Genomic DNA, 13,835 nt, shown 5'->3' with positions numbered 1-13,835 from the left:
TGATGGCTTCAACCTTACATAATCTTATTTGTTAACATAAAAAGAAATAATCTTTACCTGAGACAGAAACATTAATGTGATGGCTAACTGTTGACGAATTTGTTAACTTTAGATCACATCTGTAGAGACCTTCATGATGCTTTGATATATTTGTGAAAGTTAAATATGAAGTTAACATCTTCGGATCGGATAATGAAAAGCTATGTGATGTTGACATTTGATCTGCTTCAGAAACTGGAATCCATTCTTTCATGTTTTCTTTACTCCATGTCACATTGATTGTCTGATTATCACAATAGGTCAGATTGCAGGAGATCTTGAACGTCTTGTTTATGATGGCTTTATGGACAGTCCCTCTCTGAACTTTCAAGAGAGGACATTCGGATGCAAGACCTAAAATATATAACATTGCAGCAAATGTATGAACACAATGATAAACAGTTAGAACATCATTAAAATGCCATGGACTGATCATTTCTTTCTAGTAGGGATGCATTAGTAGATGTCTCGGACATCATGCATGCTATTAACTCACCTTGTGCATCAGCGCTCACATGCAGGATGAAAACGAGGAACAAAGTCATCTTCCTCAAATATAGCCAATGCATCTTAAATACAAGCCAGGGACACAACAGATGTTCTCAAAATATAAATGAATCCAGTCTAATCCTAACAGTCAGCACCCAAATCACTCAACTGAACATTGTGCTCTTCCCTCTTCTAGTTGTGGTTTCTATTTCCTTTATGTTCATGCATTCAGTGTGTGCTTTTGCACATGTAGTGAGCTTCATATTATTTTGGACATGATTTTCTTCTTTTTCCTTTTTTTTTGGGAATAAATTACATTTTAAAATATATTCAAATAGAAAGCAGTTATTTTAAATGATAAACGTATTTCACAATATTACTGTTTTTGTTGTATTTTGGATCAAATAAATGCAAGCTTGGTGAGCAGAAGAGAATTCTTCAAAAAACATTCATATTCTTACTGTTCAAAATCTTTTGACTGGTAGTGTAGGCTACTTCATGCAGTTATATGAGGAATACACACAGTCTCAAAGCTAAACAAGAATATGTAAGTATTTTATGAGCTGGTGATTTCTTACGAGACATTTTGTCCACCCCTAAATCTAACCCTGTTGCCATGTGAGGTTCCAGCTCAGATCTCACAATTTGTTTTTGCATGACGGTCTAAATTCTTTAAGCATATTAAAAACTCTGATCATTTATTTCTAACTTAACATGCACACTTTCTGTCCTGACTTCTTATGTTGCAAAGAACTTCAAACTAGTTACTCTTAGTAGACTGAAGCAATATTTAGAGCAATAGCTCCATCTCCTGGGGCCAGCTGCATAAACACAGCCACTATGTTAAGACCAACTAACAGTTAGCCAATTAGTCAAAATTAATTAAGAGCAATTTACATTTTTATGTAACTGACATTAAAAAGTTAAGATTAATCTAAAAGCTGAAAATTAGATTAACTTTAAAAACTAGTCTAAGTAGTTTATGTGCCAATGGTTCTAAGTGTTTTTCAGTTCTGTCAAGGGATGCGTTGACATTGTTAGATTATTCTTAGAGCCCAACAAGCTCAACAAAAGCGGGACATTCAGTTAAATGAGACAAATAAGTTTCACGATCAATCGCATTTGCTTTTTTCTGTGTTGTATTTAAAGAAAATTGAAAACAACTTGTTCCCTGTTGATGGTCCTCGAGGGAGGTTTTAGGATTTTGTTTAGCTGTTGCTCTCACAGAGTGGTTTCTCTTTGACTGGAGGAGCATAATCAATGCCACTCACATGAGCATGAGCCTATACCCTCCTCAAACATAAAGCCATAACCCGTGCCCACAGAGGAACTCCTAGCAACAGCAAATTTTAATTAATTGTTAACGATTACAAAAGGGGTTACATCTGAATATTTTCACACACTCTTAAAAATGCTGGGTTATTTCTGTAAACACATTGTTGGGTTAATTGTGTTGGGTCATAATTCTGGGTTGTTTGAGGTACTGTAAACACACAGTTGGGTTGTTCATGGTGGATCAAATGTACTGCAAGGGGTTCTTTCACCACTGAACACCTGGGTTGGGTTATTTTGACCCAATTCTTGTTTATTTTTCCTCTTCATCTGATTTTCTGGATTCTTCACTCGTCTTGTCGTCAGACGGTCAAGCAACTCGCAGCAAGCAGGATTATAAGGTAAATGAATATGATAATATGTTTATTTACCTCTATTTTTAATAAGCTGTAGTAAGAGCACACTGATTTCATGGTTAATGTGATATTTGATCTGTCGCTGTGCGAGTTAACGTGAGCGTTATTCTGTGAATGAAGTAGCCGTCTACATTTTTTGTTGACAAAAAAGGCCTCAACAATCTCTTTATCATTATATAAAAGTTATATATATATATATATATGTGTGTGTGTGTGTGCGCAAAGTTTTATATATTTTAACGCCTCATGTAAAAGGTATGAACTATCGTTAGGTCAGAAATACAGAGGTAAGCTCAGTTAACTTACTGTTTGTGTAACGTTTGTGTATGGCTTTGTAATGTTTTGTCATAATTAGATCATTTCGTACTAAAATTTATATTTTATGGTCTTTTTTTCCAAGTAAATGTCTGCAACGTGCCGAATCCAACATTTTCGTGCTCTTTTTTTCTTCGGGTAATGTTAGCTGCTTTAGCTACCCTTGATATTAAGCCACGATAATACAGGTATGTAATATTATTCTTAAATATTGTTAAATGCAATGCTGTCTACAGTATGTAAAGTTAGACTTAATCTCTCATGGTGTTTGAGGTCCTTTCCTCTGTTTTAGTGAATGCTTGTGTTGCTTTAATCAGGACACAAGAGGTTTATCCAGGTTAACAGTAAGTTAGAGAGGCCATGTAAAGTGTTCTTTATATGTTACTGTTAGATATAATCATTTGTATTTGAGATTAGTGAATAATAGGCAGATCACTGGATTTCTATCCTGGCATACTCTATGGTTTTGCTAGCTTTTAACACAGGTTTTCATCCTTATTTTACAGAATCTGTTTTGCCTCCCAAACAAATCGAGAAATGATGGATTCGCAGCAATGGGTCTAAGTTACAAGCATCCCAGAAATCTTGAAGGAGTTCCCCAGGCGAGTGCTTTCAAAATCCTGCCCACTCTGCTTCTCCAATCAATATTCAAGAACAGAGGAAAGGTCTTCAGACCCACAAGCACAGAATCCTGGAAGTCATTCATTTGATGTACAACCTGTAAGTTTTTTTTACTTTTTCTACTCTATACACAGTACTGTGCAAAAGTTTTAGGCCACTAGTATTTTTAACAGTTAAGTCAGTAGGAAATATCAGTTTACATGTCCAAACATACATTTTGCCATAAATTGTAATAATCCAGTGAGATTTTAGTGCTCCACACAGAGATATGATCTGATCATTATCCAGTCTTGACATAAAGGAATGACATGAAGAAACAGAACAAACTGAGACAGACTAAATCCAGAAGAACTGTGGGAACATCTCAAAGATGCTTCAAGAAACCTCCCTGCAAAGTTACAGTGCTGTTAAAAGTTTTAGACACTTGTGAAAAAATGCTGTAAAATGAGGATGCTGTCAAAAATAATGTCATAAATACATTTTCTTTATCAATTAACTTCTATTAACTAAATTAAATAAACATTTGGTGTGATCATCCTTTAAATTTAAAGCAGATTTTGCCCTCGGTGCATTTGAGCAGAGTTTCTTATGAGCTTTGCAGGGAGGTTTCTTGAAGCATTTTGGAGACGTTGCAACAGTTCTTCTGGATTTAGTCTGTCTCAGTTTGTTCTGTTTCTTCATGTCATTCCAGACAGACTGGATGATGATTTAGGTAGACAACCAAGAAGTGGCAGTAAGCAGAAATAAACCTAAATCATTAACACAATAAATATTTTGTTTGAGCAACCTTTACCAGACCCAGTTCACAGGAAACCCCTGGTGTGGCTGATTTCCATAAAATACACTTAAACGTTATTTATTTAAGTCAACTTAAATGTTACAACTTGTAAAAATGTAAGTTATATTGTTGTGTAATTAACAGGTGGGGACCAACATGGTGATGCATTCCTGCACATTTTGTGCCTTGGTGACGAGACAACGACATCCCACACCTTCGCAATAACATCTTCCTTCCTGGGAATTTCTCCAGCATGCAGTATATCATATTGATGGACGTGAGTCGTCATGTGTGAAGTATTTGAGGGCAACAGTTTCAATTTTTTGTGTATGAACACCTGTTACTATTGTAACTATTAACCTTTTTATTTTATTAGTACTTTTTATTGTCCCTTCACAGGGCAATTTCTGTAGCATCAACATTGATAAACAAACCAACAATATACAACATCAGGTAACATTTCCTCATGTTTAAGATGTAAATGCACCCATATCTTTGTGCTTCAAATGATCAAAACTGCATTTGAAACAAAAGATCTACAAGCATCTTTATCAGTTTAGATTTGTCGAAATCAAAAGTATTTAATATACAAGTAAATATAATCACTGTCTATATCTAATGTCTTCAAAACATTAATTTTCAGTTTTAGTGCTTAACACTTACACCACTAATCATGTTTCTTATGCAACACATCCATATCCTGAAGACTAGTCTGAGTTTCACTTATAGAAACCTCACTGAACTCACAGATTTTCCGTGATGTAATGAGGGAAGTAAACCATGTGATGATTTGTTCTCAGTTTGAAAACACGCATACATCTCCTACTTCCTGTCAGAGAGAATAGATTAACAGTACTGTACAGTTGCACAAAACTGTCTCACTGCTTCAGTTTGAAGACTTGAAAATGTTGTTTAACCTTGGCTAGTTATGCAGACCGAAAATCAGGAGACCCGGATAGATGCATACTCTGAAAACTCCTCCTGTGTCTGACGAGATGTAGTAGATGATGGTGTTGGTGCGAGGTGATGCAGAGATGCATATACAACCTGACTTGATCTGCTTTCTCTCCTGTTAGACAAAGGATCATCACTACAGTCTGACACGTGTGATGTAGACTGTCCGGGTTGTAATGTTAAATTGCATGTGTTGCTGTTATGAGAGTGCTGCTGTGTTTCTTCTGAGTGCTGGACACAGACAGATTCATCACGCTTCAGAACAATGTGGCTTGATGAAGATATGACAGATGCTGCTGCATACTGTAAACATAACATGATCATCATTAATATGGTATTGTACATTTGAATATGCAAAATCCCGAATTTCAGAATTATATATATATTTTTTTACAATTTATGAGAATTTGAATGAAATGAGAGGCAGAATGTTCCTAATCTTAATTGAAATAAATGAAACAGGCTGACATCAGAACATTACAGAACACTTCTTAACGGTTTTGTTTAAGGTTCCCAAGATGCTCTTGCTTAATTCTGTTTTGGGTAAATTAGAACATAATGGGAAATTATGCACTCTTGTACCAAGATGATTATAGTTAATTTAGTAAATACAAATAAATGTAGATTTTTTTGTTTGTTTGTTTGAAACATTTGAAAAAGTAATTGTTAATGTCATTTGTATGTCAGTTTTTATGTTTTAGAATGTTTTGGGTAATTTATTCAAAAATAATTGTAAATTGAATGCTACATTCATAAAATCAAAATCTGTAATTATGTATCTCGCTTGAAGTACAAAAACTGAATTATAATTTAAAAAGCAGTCAATTCTGTTCTGAGTGGAAAATTAACTGGTATTATATTAAAAATGTACAGTATATATAGTTTGCACTAATCAGTTATTTATCAAACATAGGCCTACCTGAACCTGTGATCTCTGTGTGCTCTTTCTTCTTGAACCTGACAATGATCATTAAAGGGACAAATTCAGGGTCATGCCAAAACTTAAAAAGCAAAATAATGAAAAATGACACAATGACTTACTTTTAAATGCATTAATACACAGGATCAAGATGAGCATTACTACAAAAACCAGAATCTCTGCACCCAAACAGATGAAGAGATACGGCAGCCACCATGGATATGAACCAGAGCTGCTATCAGTGATATCTATTTCTGCTGTCACTAAGAAAAGAAAAAATTGTGTAATTTGCAAAAAGGAGAAGCAATGTTAAGCTGGAACAGCAACCATATATGTAAGATATATATATATATAGTAGTTATTTTTTCATGAATTGAATCATATGAAATCTTTAAGAAGAACATGCACATCAGAGTTTGAAACTGCTCTTACTTTCATCTTCCAGGATGTGATCTGTAAAAGTTCATAAACATACTGAATGGTATAAAATCACTTGACAGGTTCATATAATTACCATATCTTGTTCATCAGCCTTACATAATCTTATTTGTTAACATAAAAAGAAATAATCTTTACCTGAGACAGAAACATTAATGTGATGGCTAACTGTTGACGAATTTGTTAACTTTAGATCACATCTGTAGAGACCTTCATGATGCTTTGATATATTTGTGAAAGTTAAATATGAAGTTAACATCTTCGGATCGGATAATGAAAAGCTATGTGATGTTGACATTTGATCTGCTTCAGAAACTGGAATCCATTCTTTCATGTTTTCTTTACTCCATGTCACATTGATTGTCTGATTATCACAATAGGTCAGATTGCAGGAGATCTTGAAAGTCTTGTTTATGAAGGCTTTATGGACAGTCCCTCTCTGAACTTTCAAGAGAGGACATTTGGTGGCAAGACCTAAAATATATAACATTGCAGCAAATATATGAACACAATGATAAACAGTTAGAACATCATTAAAATGCCATGGACTGATCATTTCTTTCTAGTAGGGATGCAAATTGTTTTCTCTTTACTTTTTTTCAGCACGCAGAGGTTGAAATGGCACATAAGCTTTAAACGCCCATCTGTACAGAATTAGCTTTTAAACAATTTATTTATGTATTTTTTACACTGCAGCGAAAGGTACAAATAAAATTCATTTTTGCAGTGATGTCTGCAAATGAAATTTAACTGGAACAAATCATTGTTTATGTCACCTTAAATGCCCTTTGATTCTATTTGAATTGACTATGTTTGCAGTTCCACTTGCACCTATATATTGAATAATTTACCTTCTGCATCCCCACATTTTGCTGAACTTTTACTCAATTCAATAGAATATTGATTACACCAAAACTAGTCCGTGAAAATCACAGCATCGGTAGTTGATTTTGTCTTGGACATCATACGTATCTGCTATAAACTCACCTTGTGCGTCAGTGCTGACATGCAGGATGAAAACTAACAACATGTAAAGGATCAAAGCCATCTTTCTCAGGTATGCTGAACCCATCTAAAATACAAGCAAGGTATGTCACAGATGGTCTCAAAATATAAATTCATTCAGCCTAATCCTTACAGTTACCATCCAAATCTCTCGACTGAACACTCATTTTTTTCTCTTTCTCATTGCGCTCTTCAATCATGTTCATTCTTATACTTGTGGTTTCCATTTCCTTTACCTATGCAGCATGCACTCATCCTGCTCTGTGCTTTTGCACATGTACTGAGCTTCACATATTTTTGGACAGGAGAGTTTCGTTCTGTGGTTTTGTATTTTTGCATACTTCTGCAGTTGTTAAGCCTTTCTAGAGCACAAATATCCTTTATTGTAAGTTCATTGCGAGTAAAAAAATCTCACACACCCATATTGTGTCAAAATAATAGCATAAATTGCTATTATTGAATTTAATAAATAACACCCAAAGCCTCCGTTCTGGCCAAGTTAAAGGTGGAAACCTTCATTAGATTTTGAATGGTTTCTGTCAGAACGCTATTCAGCCTAACTCAACCATAAGCATGTGACTGGAAGAGCACATTACGTTTTAAAGTGCACTGACAATTTTAAAGTGTCTCCTGTGTTATGTACTGTAACTCGCTCCCTCCGGCTTCAGAGGCTCGACGGCGGGATCCTGGCCTGCCAGAACCACCATGGCCCAATAGTTTTACAGTGTGGTTAGTTAGAGCTATGCTTTGGGATTTTTTTCTCCCACTGCAACGTTACAGTCACATTACACTTACAGTTGTGAAACTAAAGACTTTTGCATGTTGTTCTGTGTAAAACATCTAATGTGATAGTGGAGTGCTAATGTAATGATGTGCAGGCTTAGCTTGTGGGTCGACCAGGAGCCGTACGCCAAGTTGTCCTCGTACAGAGCACCCCAGCCTGAGCTGGAGGCATCTGTCGTGATCACCTTCCTTCTGGAGGTCGTCCCCAACTGTACGCCTGATTGAAACAGGCGAGGATCTGTACAAGGGGCCACAGCTTTGAGGCAGCGATGGTTTACCTAGACATAAGCGCGGCCCAGGCACCATGCGTGGGACGAAACTCGGGCTTTTAGTCAATATTGAAGGGGCCGCCTGTGTAGCAGGCCCAGGGGAATAACTGAGGAGGCTGCAGCCATGATTTCGAGGCAGTGATATGCAAGCATCACTCGTGGGTCGACCAGGAGCCGTACGCCAGGTTGCCCTCGTACAGAGCGCCCCAGCCTGAGCTGGAGGCAGCCATGAGGCCGAGCATCCTCTGAAATGCATTGAGGGGACGCAAAGCTCCAGCTTGAAAGACGCCGCCACTCGATGGATAGTCAGGGAGCGTTCCGGTGTTATCCAAGCTCGCATTTCAAACCCAAACACTCTAGGTGGTTGAGCAACAACGACCTGTGAGCGATCAATTGCTGTTCTGAGTCAGTTAGCATTAGCCAGTCATTGAGGTAGTTCAGTATGCGGATTCCCATCTGTCTCAGAGGGGAAAGAGCCGCGTCTATGCACTTCATAAAAGTGCGTGGGCCAGAGACAGTCCAATGGATGAACTATGTATTGATAGGCCACTCCCTCGTGGAGCGAATCTCAAAAATGGAAGAAAGAGAACATTCTGATGAAATGGCGCGCTGGGCCGACTCCTGTAGCAGTCGGCTCCGCCCCTTCTGGCGGGCTTGAGCACCATTGTGGTGTACACAAACGTTAACTAATCTGGCTTCAGTAAAAGAGTAAACAGGAGTTTCCCCATAGCAGTCATCAATGAAATATGACGACACATCGGGACTTCCCTTTCGATAGGGAAATGGACCACAGACGAATCTTGACTCAAACTCCCCAGCCTTCACACTGTTTTTCTCTGAAAACTATAGCTGTAGCTGCACTGCTACATTATTCTTTTACTCTACATGAACATGGTGAAGGTGAGCTCCATCTTTGTCTATTTATGGCAGGGCAGTTTTTTCTTCAGTGCAAGAATTGGCAAACACTTGTGTCTGCAGTTGAATAGGAACAGATTCCAGGAATGGCACAAATGTTCATGTCTGTTCGAGTCCCTGTATTCAAATCAGTGTGCTCAAATCATGTATACCTTCAAACTTAATTGATTATATTTTGATTAGGCTATATTGTGCACTATATTGTAAATATATATTGTAGGCCCATTAGGGTCTTTGTTTCTCTCAGGTGTGAATCACACCAATATTTATATCCATAGACACTTCCTCACATATGGCCTTTCTAAGAAAAAACGTTTCTCACAAAAGTTACTTCAATATATTGTTTTATCAGAATGAGTGGGCAGGATGATTTTCACATTATTTTATAACAAAAACTCTAGTTGACAAAATCCAGGATCCAAGTGTTGTGGACATATGTAAAGTATGTTGTTTCTGGCCTTATTTCAGTGACTTTTTAAATCTCACATTAACATTATATTCTCAAAAATACAAGCAAGTACATATTTTACATTTTCTTACATTATGTTTTATAGCCTATATTTTACAGACCACTGGTTGTCATTCCATGCATCACTTCTGGTATGCACTAACCACTGCTGCATACCAGGAAAACCTCACAATTGCCTTTTTGGAGATGTTCTGACTTCTAGCCTTTGCTATTATTTGACTCTTGTCAGAGTCACTCAGATCTTTTTGCTTGCCCATTTTACCTGCTTTCAACACATAATATTGAATAACTGACTGTTCACTTGCTGCCCAATATATCCCACCCCCTGACAGGGGCCATTGTAACAATATATACAATTTGATTCACTTCACCTGTCAGTGGTTTTATTTGTGGCTAATCATTGTAAATCATAAATAACAAACATTTCAAATGTAAAAAACACTCTCTACTCTAACCTGTAGCTTTGAAGTTTGTTTTTTATCTGTGACAATGATTTATCTTATTATAGTTTCACATCAAAGAAAGAAAGAAAGAAAATGTAAAATGCAATGTGCTCTCCAGGGGTGTGACAAGAATGAAAGATTATTATAACAACAATAATAATATTTGTATAAAAATAATCAATTACATTTATATATCACTTTTCTCCAGACTCAAATCGCTCTTTAAATCGAAATCTCCTCAACCACCAGTGAGCAGCATCCGCCTGGAATCGGGTGATGCGACGGCAGCTATAGTGCGCCAGAACGCCCTCCACACACCAGCTTATTGGTGGAGAGGAGAGAAAGTGATGAAGCTATAATTAGACGATGCGACCATAATTAGGTGACCACGACGGTCAAAGGCCAAAGAGCAAATTGTAGACTGGACCAATGAATCTTGTCCAAAGATAGGCTATATATGAAAAACATTGAGTAGGCCTACAACATAAGAGACCTTACAACATGATACATTTAGCTACTGTGGGAAATGGAAACAACAGACAAGAGAGTACATCGAAAGTCCCAGTAGTTTATCACCCAATTAAGCCTTCTATAAAATTATAATTTCTGTTTGTTTGTACAGAAAGACATTGTGTTTAAAGCTTAATTTAGAACAGTGTTAGCCTACTTAACTAGTTTTCCCGGTTCTGACTGTGAGAGAAAACACCGCGGTCAAGACAGCCGCAGTTCAGAAAAACACGGTCAAACCAGCCGCGATTGAAATTATGGTGCGCGCGTATTACTATGATTACGGTAATAATGAATTTTTTCTGGAAACCATTTTACTGCAGACTTTTTGAGATATGGGACATTAATTCACTTTAGAGAGCTATTAAGATCTCATTTATAATAAGTACAAGAAATGAATGGTCAGTTCTTATATGGGACGTCCCATACTATATGCACACCTTATATGAAACCAATTTACTGCAGTGTCTTCAAGATATGGGACATTATTACATTTTGAGGGCTATAAAGACATCATTTATAATAAGTACAAGAAATGAATGGTCAGTTCTTATATGGGACGTCCCATACTATATGCACACCTTATATGAAACCAATTTACTGCAGTGTCTTCGAGATATGGGACATTATTACATTTTGAGGGCTATAAAGACATCATTTATAATAAGTACAAGAAATGATTGGTCAGTTCTTATATGGGACGTCCCACACTATATTCATACTTCATATGAAACCATTTTACTGCAGCATTTTTGAGATATGGGACATTATTACATTGAGGACTATAAAGACACCATTTTTAATAAATACAAGAAATGAATGGTCAGTTCTTATATGAGACGTCCCATATTATATGCACACCACATATGAAACCATTTTACTGCATCATTTTTGAGATATGGGAAATTATTACATTGAGGACTATAAAGACCCCATTAATAAGTACAAGAAATGAATGGTCAGTTCTTAAATGGGACGTCCCATACTATATGCACACTTCATATGAAACCATTTTACTGCGTTTTCAAGATATGGCACATTATTCGATTTAGGGGGCTATAGGTGTACTGGACATAGCATGCATCTGAATACAACAAATACAACAAAATGCTATTTAACCAAAGAAGTAGAACCACTGTCTATTTTTAAAAAGTCACATAATACATGAGGGGTGCCCAATCCTTTTTCAGGAGATCCACCTTCCTGCAGAGTTCAGTGTCAGTCCTGCTCCAACAAGCCTGCCTGTAACTATCTATTGTTTCTGACTCTTAATTAGAGTAGGTTTGGAGCTGAACCTTTAGTGAGACCTCCAGAAGCAAGATTGGGCATACGCTATGACACATCCATGTTCCAAACTACAGAATGGTTAATGATTAGGTCAGAATTGAAGACGGGGAACTGGAGGTGAGTAATCCAAGTTAATCCAGGGAGGTGAATACTGGGAGTAACAGGAATCCTTTTGCCTTTCAGGAGCTTGTGGAGATGGAGAACAGAAGGACCGGAGATCGGGAAGCACACACCTCAGCGTGGAGTATGGCGCTGCAGATGACATGCACAACTGGTAAGTAACACAGGTAAGTCACTTTGCTAGTATCAGCCGATAGTACCAGTAGGTTGAGTCCACTTCGCATTAACAAGATCGGACAATGGATGAAGCTGAGGTGTGTGCTTTTAAACTGTGACTGCTTGATGGGGTGATGAGGAACAGGTGTGCTCAATGATAGGCGAGGTGGAAACAGGTGCGTGAGTGCAACGTGACAGACAGATATGTGACAGTATGGGAGGTCCATTATAAGATTTGGTTGTTGATTTTTTGTACTTATTAGAAAGCATAAATGTACAGTTGTATAATTCTATAATTGAAATAATAGCATGCACTTTAAAAATTATACAGTAGAATGTTTTCCTCTGATGTATGTATAGAAGATGGGAAATGACTTATAAGAATCAACTGTTTTTGTACTTAGATTACACCTAGATTAGACCTCTCTATAAGCCTTTGAAGTAAAATATAATGGTACATTTCTCTAGGTAACACTTTATTTTAGGGTCTCTTAAGTTGCTGCTTATTAACATGCATATTACTAGAATATTAGCCATTTATTAGTAATAATTAAGCACATATTAATGCCTTATTCTACAATCCTAATCCTACCCAATACCTAAATTTAACAACTACCTTACTATTAATAAGCAGCAAATTAGGAATTTATCGAGGGAAAAGTCATAGTTAATAGTGAACAAGTGTTCCCTGTTCTATACCTTTCTCTAAAGTGTCTCAGCAAAATAGCTTCATATAAGAACTGACCACTCATGACTTCTACTTAGCCAAAAATTCGATCTTTGTAGCCCTCTAAAGTGTTGTAATATTACATATCTCTAAAATTCTGCAGCAAGCTGTTTCATGAGGTGTGCATAAAATATGGGATGTCCCATATAAGAACTGATCGTCCATTTCTTCTTATTAGAAATGGGGTGTTTTCGGGACACTGAAATGAGACAATAGCACATTACTCTGCAGTAAAAAGGTTTCATATGAGGTATGTAGACAGCATGAGACGTCTTGTATATGAACTGATAATTATTTTTCAACTTATTAGATGCCCTCTGAAGTTGAATAATGCAAAATTTCTTCAAAACGGTGTAGTAAATATTATTAACATGAGGTGTGCATATGGGACGTCTCGTAAAAGACTTGACTATTGCTTTTTTCTACTTATGAGAAATGTTGTCTGTATACTCAAAAATGCTGCAGTAGAATGGTTTCAAATGAGGTTTGCATATAGTATAGGACGTCCCATATAAGAACTGATCGTTCATTTCTTGTACTTATTAGAAATGGGGTCTTTATACCCCTCTACATCGAATAATGTCCCATATCTTGAAAACGCTGCAGTAGAAAGGTTTCAAATGAGGTTTGCATATAGTATGGGACGTCCCATATAAGAACTGATCGTTCATTTCTTGTACTTATTAGAAATGGGGTCTTTATACCCCTCTACATCGAATAATGTCCCATATCTTGAAAACGCTGCAGTAGAAAGGTTTCAAATGAGGTGTGCATATAGTATGGGACGTCCTCTATAAGAACTGACCATTCATTTCTTGTACTTATTAGAAATGGTGTCTTTATAGTCCTCATATAGTAATAATGTCCCATATCTCCCATATGTTTCTCTTTGCACATGTACAGTATTTATGTG

General features: G+C 36.7%; 1 protein-coding gene across 1 annotated transcript; it reads right to left on the bottom strand.

The window, feature by feature from the left end:
* Positions 1–4,028: 4,028 nt before the first annotated feature.
* Positions 4,029–7,491, bottom strand: LOC306877049 (uncharacterized protein). Its single transcript, XM_079428572.1, has 6 exons — positions 7,229–7,491; positions 6,380–6,715; positions 6,236–6,256; positions 5,926–6,066; positions 5,804–5,841; positions 4,029–5,187 (listed from the first exon to the last, which is right to left on the bottom strand). The coding sequence occupies exons 1-6, from the start codon at positions 7,311–7,313 to the stop codon at positions 4,873–4,875; spliced, it is 936 nt and encodes a 311-aa protein (XP_079284698.1). The 5' UTR covers positions 7,314–7,491; the 3' UTR covers positions 4,029–4,872.
* Between the last annotated feature and the right edge of the window lie 6,344 nt (positions 7,492–13,835).

Source organism: Barbus barbus (assembly GCF_936440315.1).
Source record: "Barbus barbus genome assembly, chromosome: 11".
NCBI lineage: Eukaryota > Metazoa > Chordata > Actinopteri > Cypriniformes > Cyprinidae > Barbus > Barbus barbus.
Note: the sequence above shows the minus strand (reverse complement) of the source record. Positions and strands in the feature narration are given on the sequence as shown.

Bases quoted from the DNA above. Each gene is read 5' to 3' on its own strand.
- LOC306877049 (XM_079428572.1), bottom strand. From the start codon at position 7,313: ATGGGTTCAGCATACCTGAGAAAGATGGCTTTGATCCTTTACATGTTG. The intron at 6,257-6,379 runs GTAAAGATTATT...GAACTTTTACAG, and splicing joins CATTAATGTTTCTGTCTCAG to ATCACATCCTGGAAGATGAA. The intron at 5,188-5,803 runs GTAGGCCTATGT...TTATGTTTACAG, and splicing joins CACAGAGATCACAGGTTCAG to TATGCAGCAGCATCTGTCAT.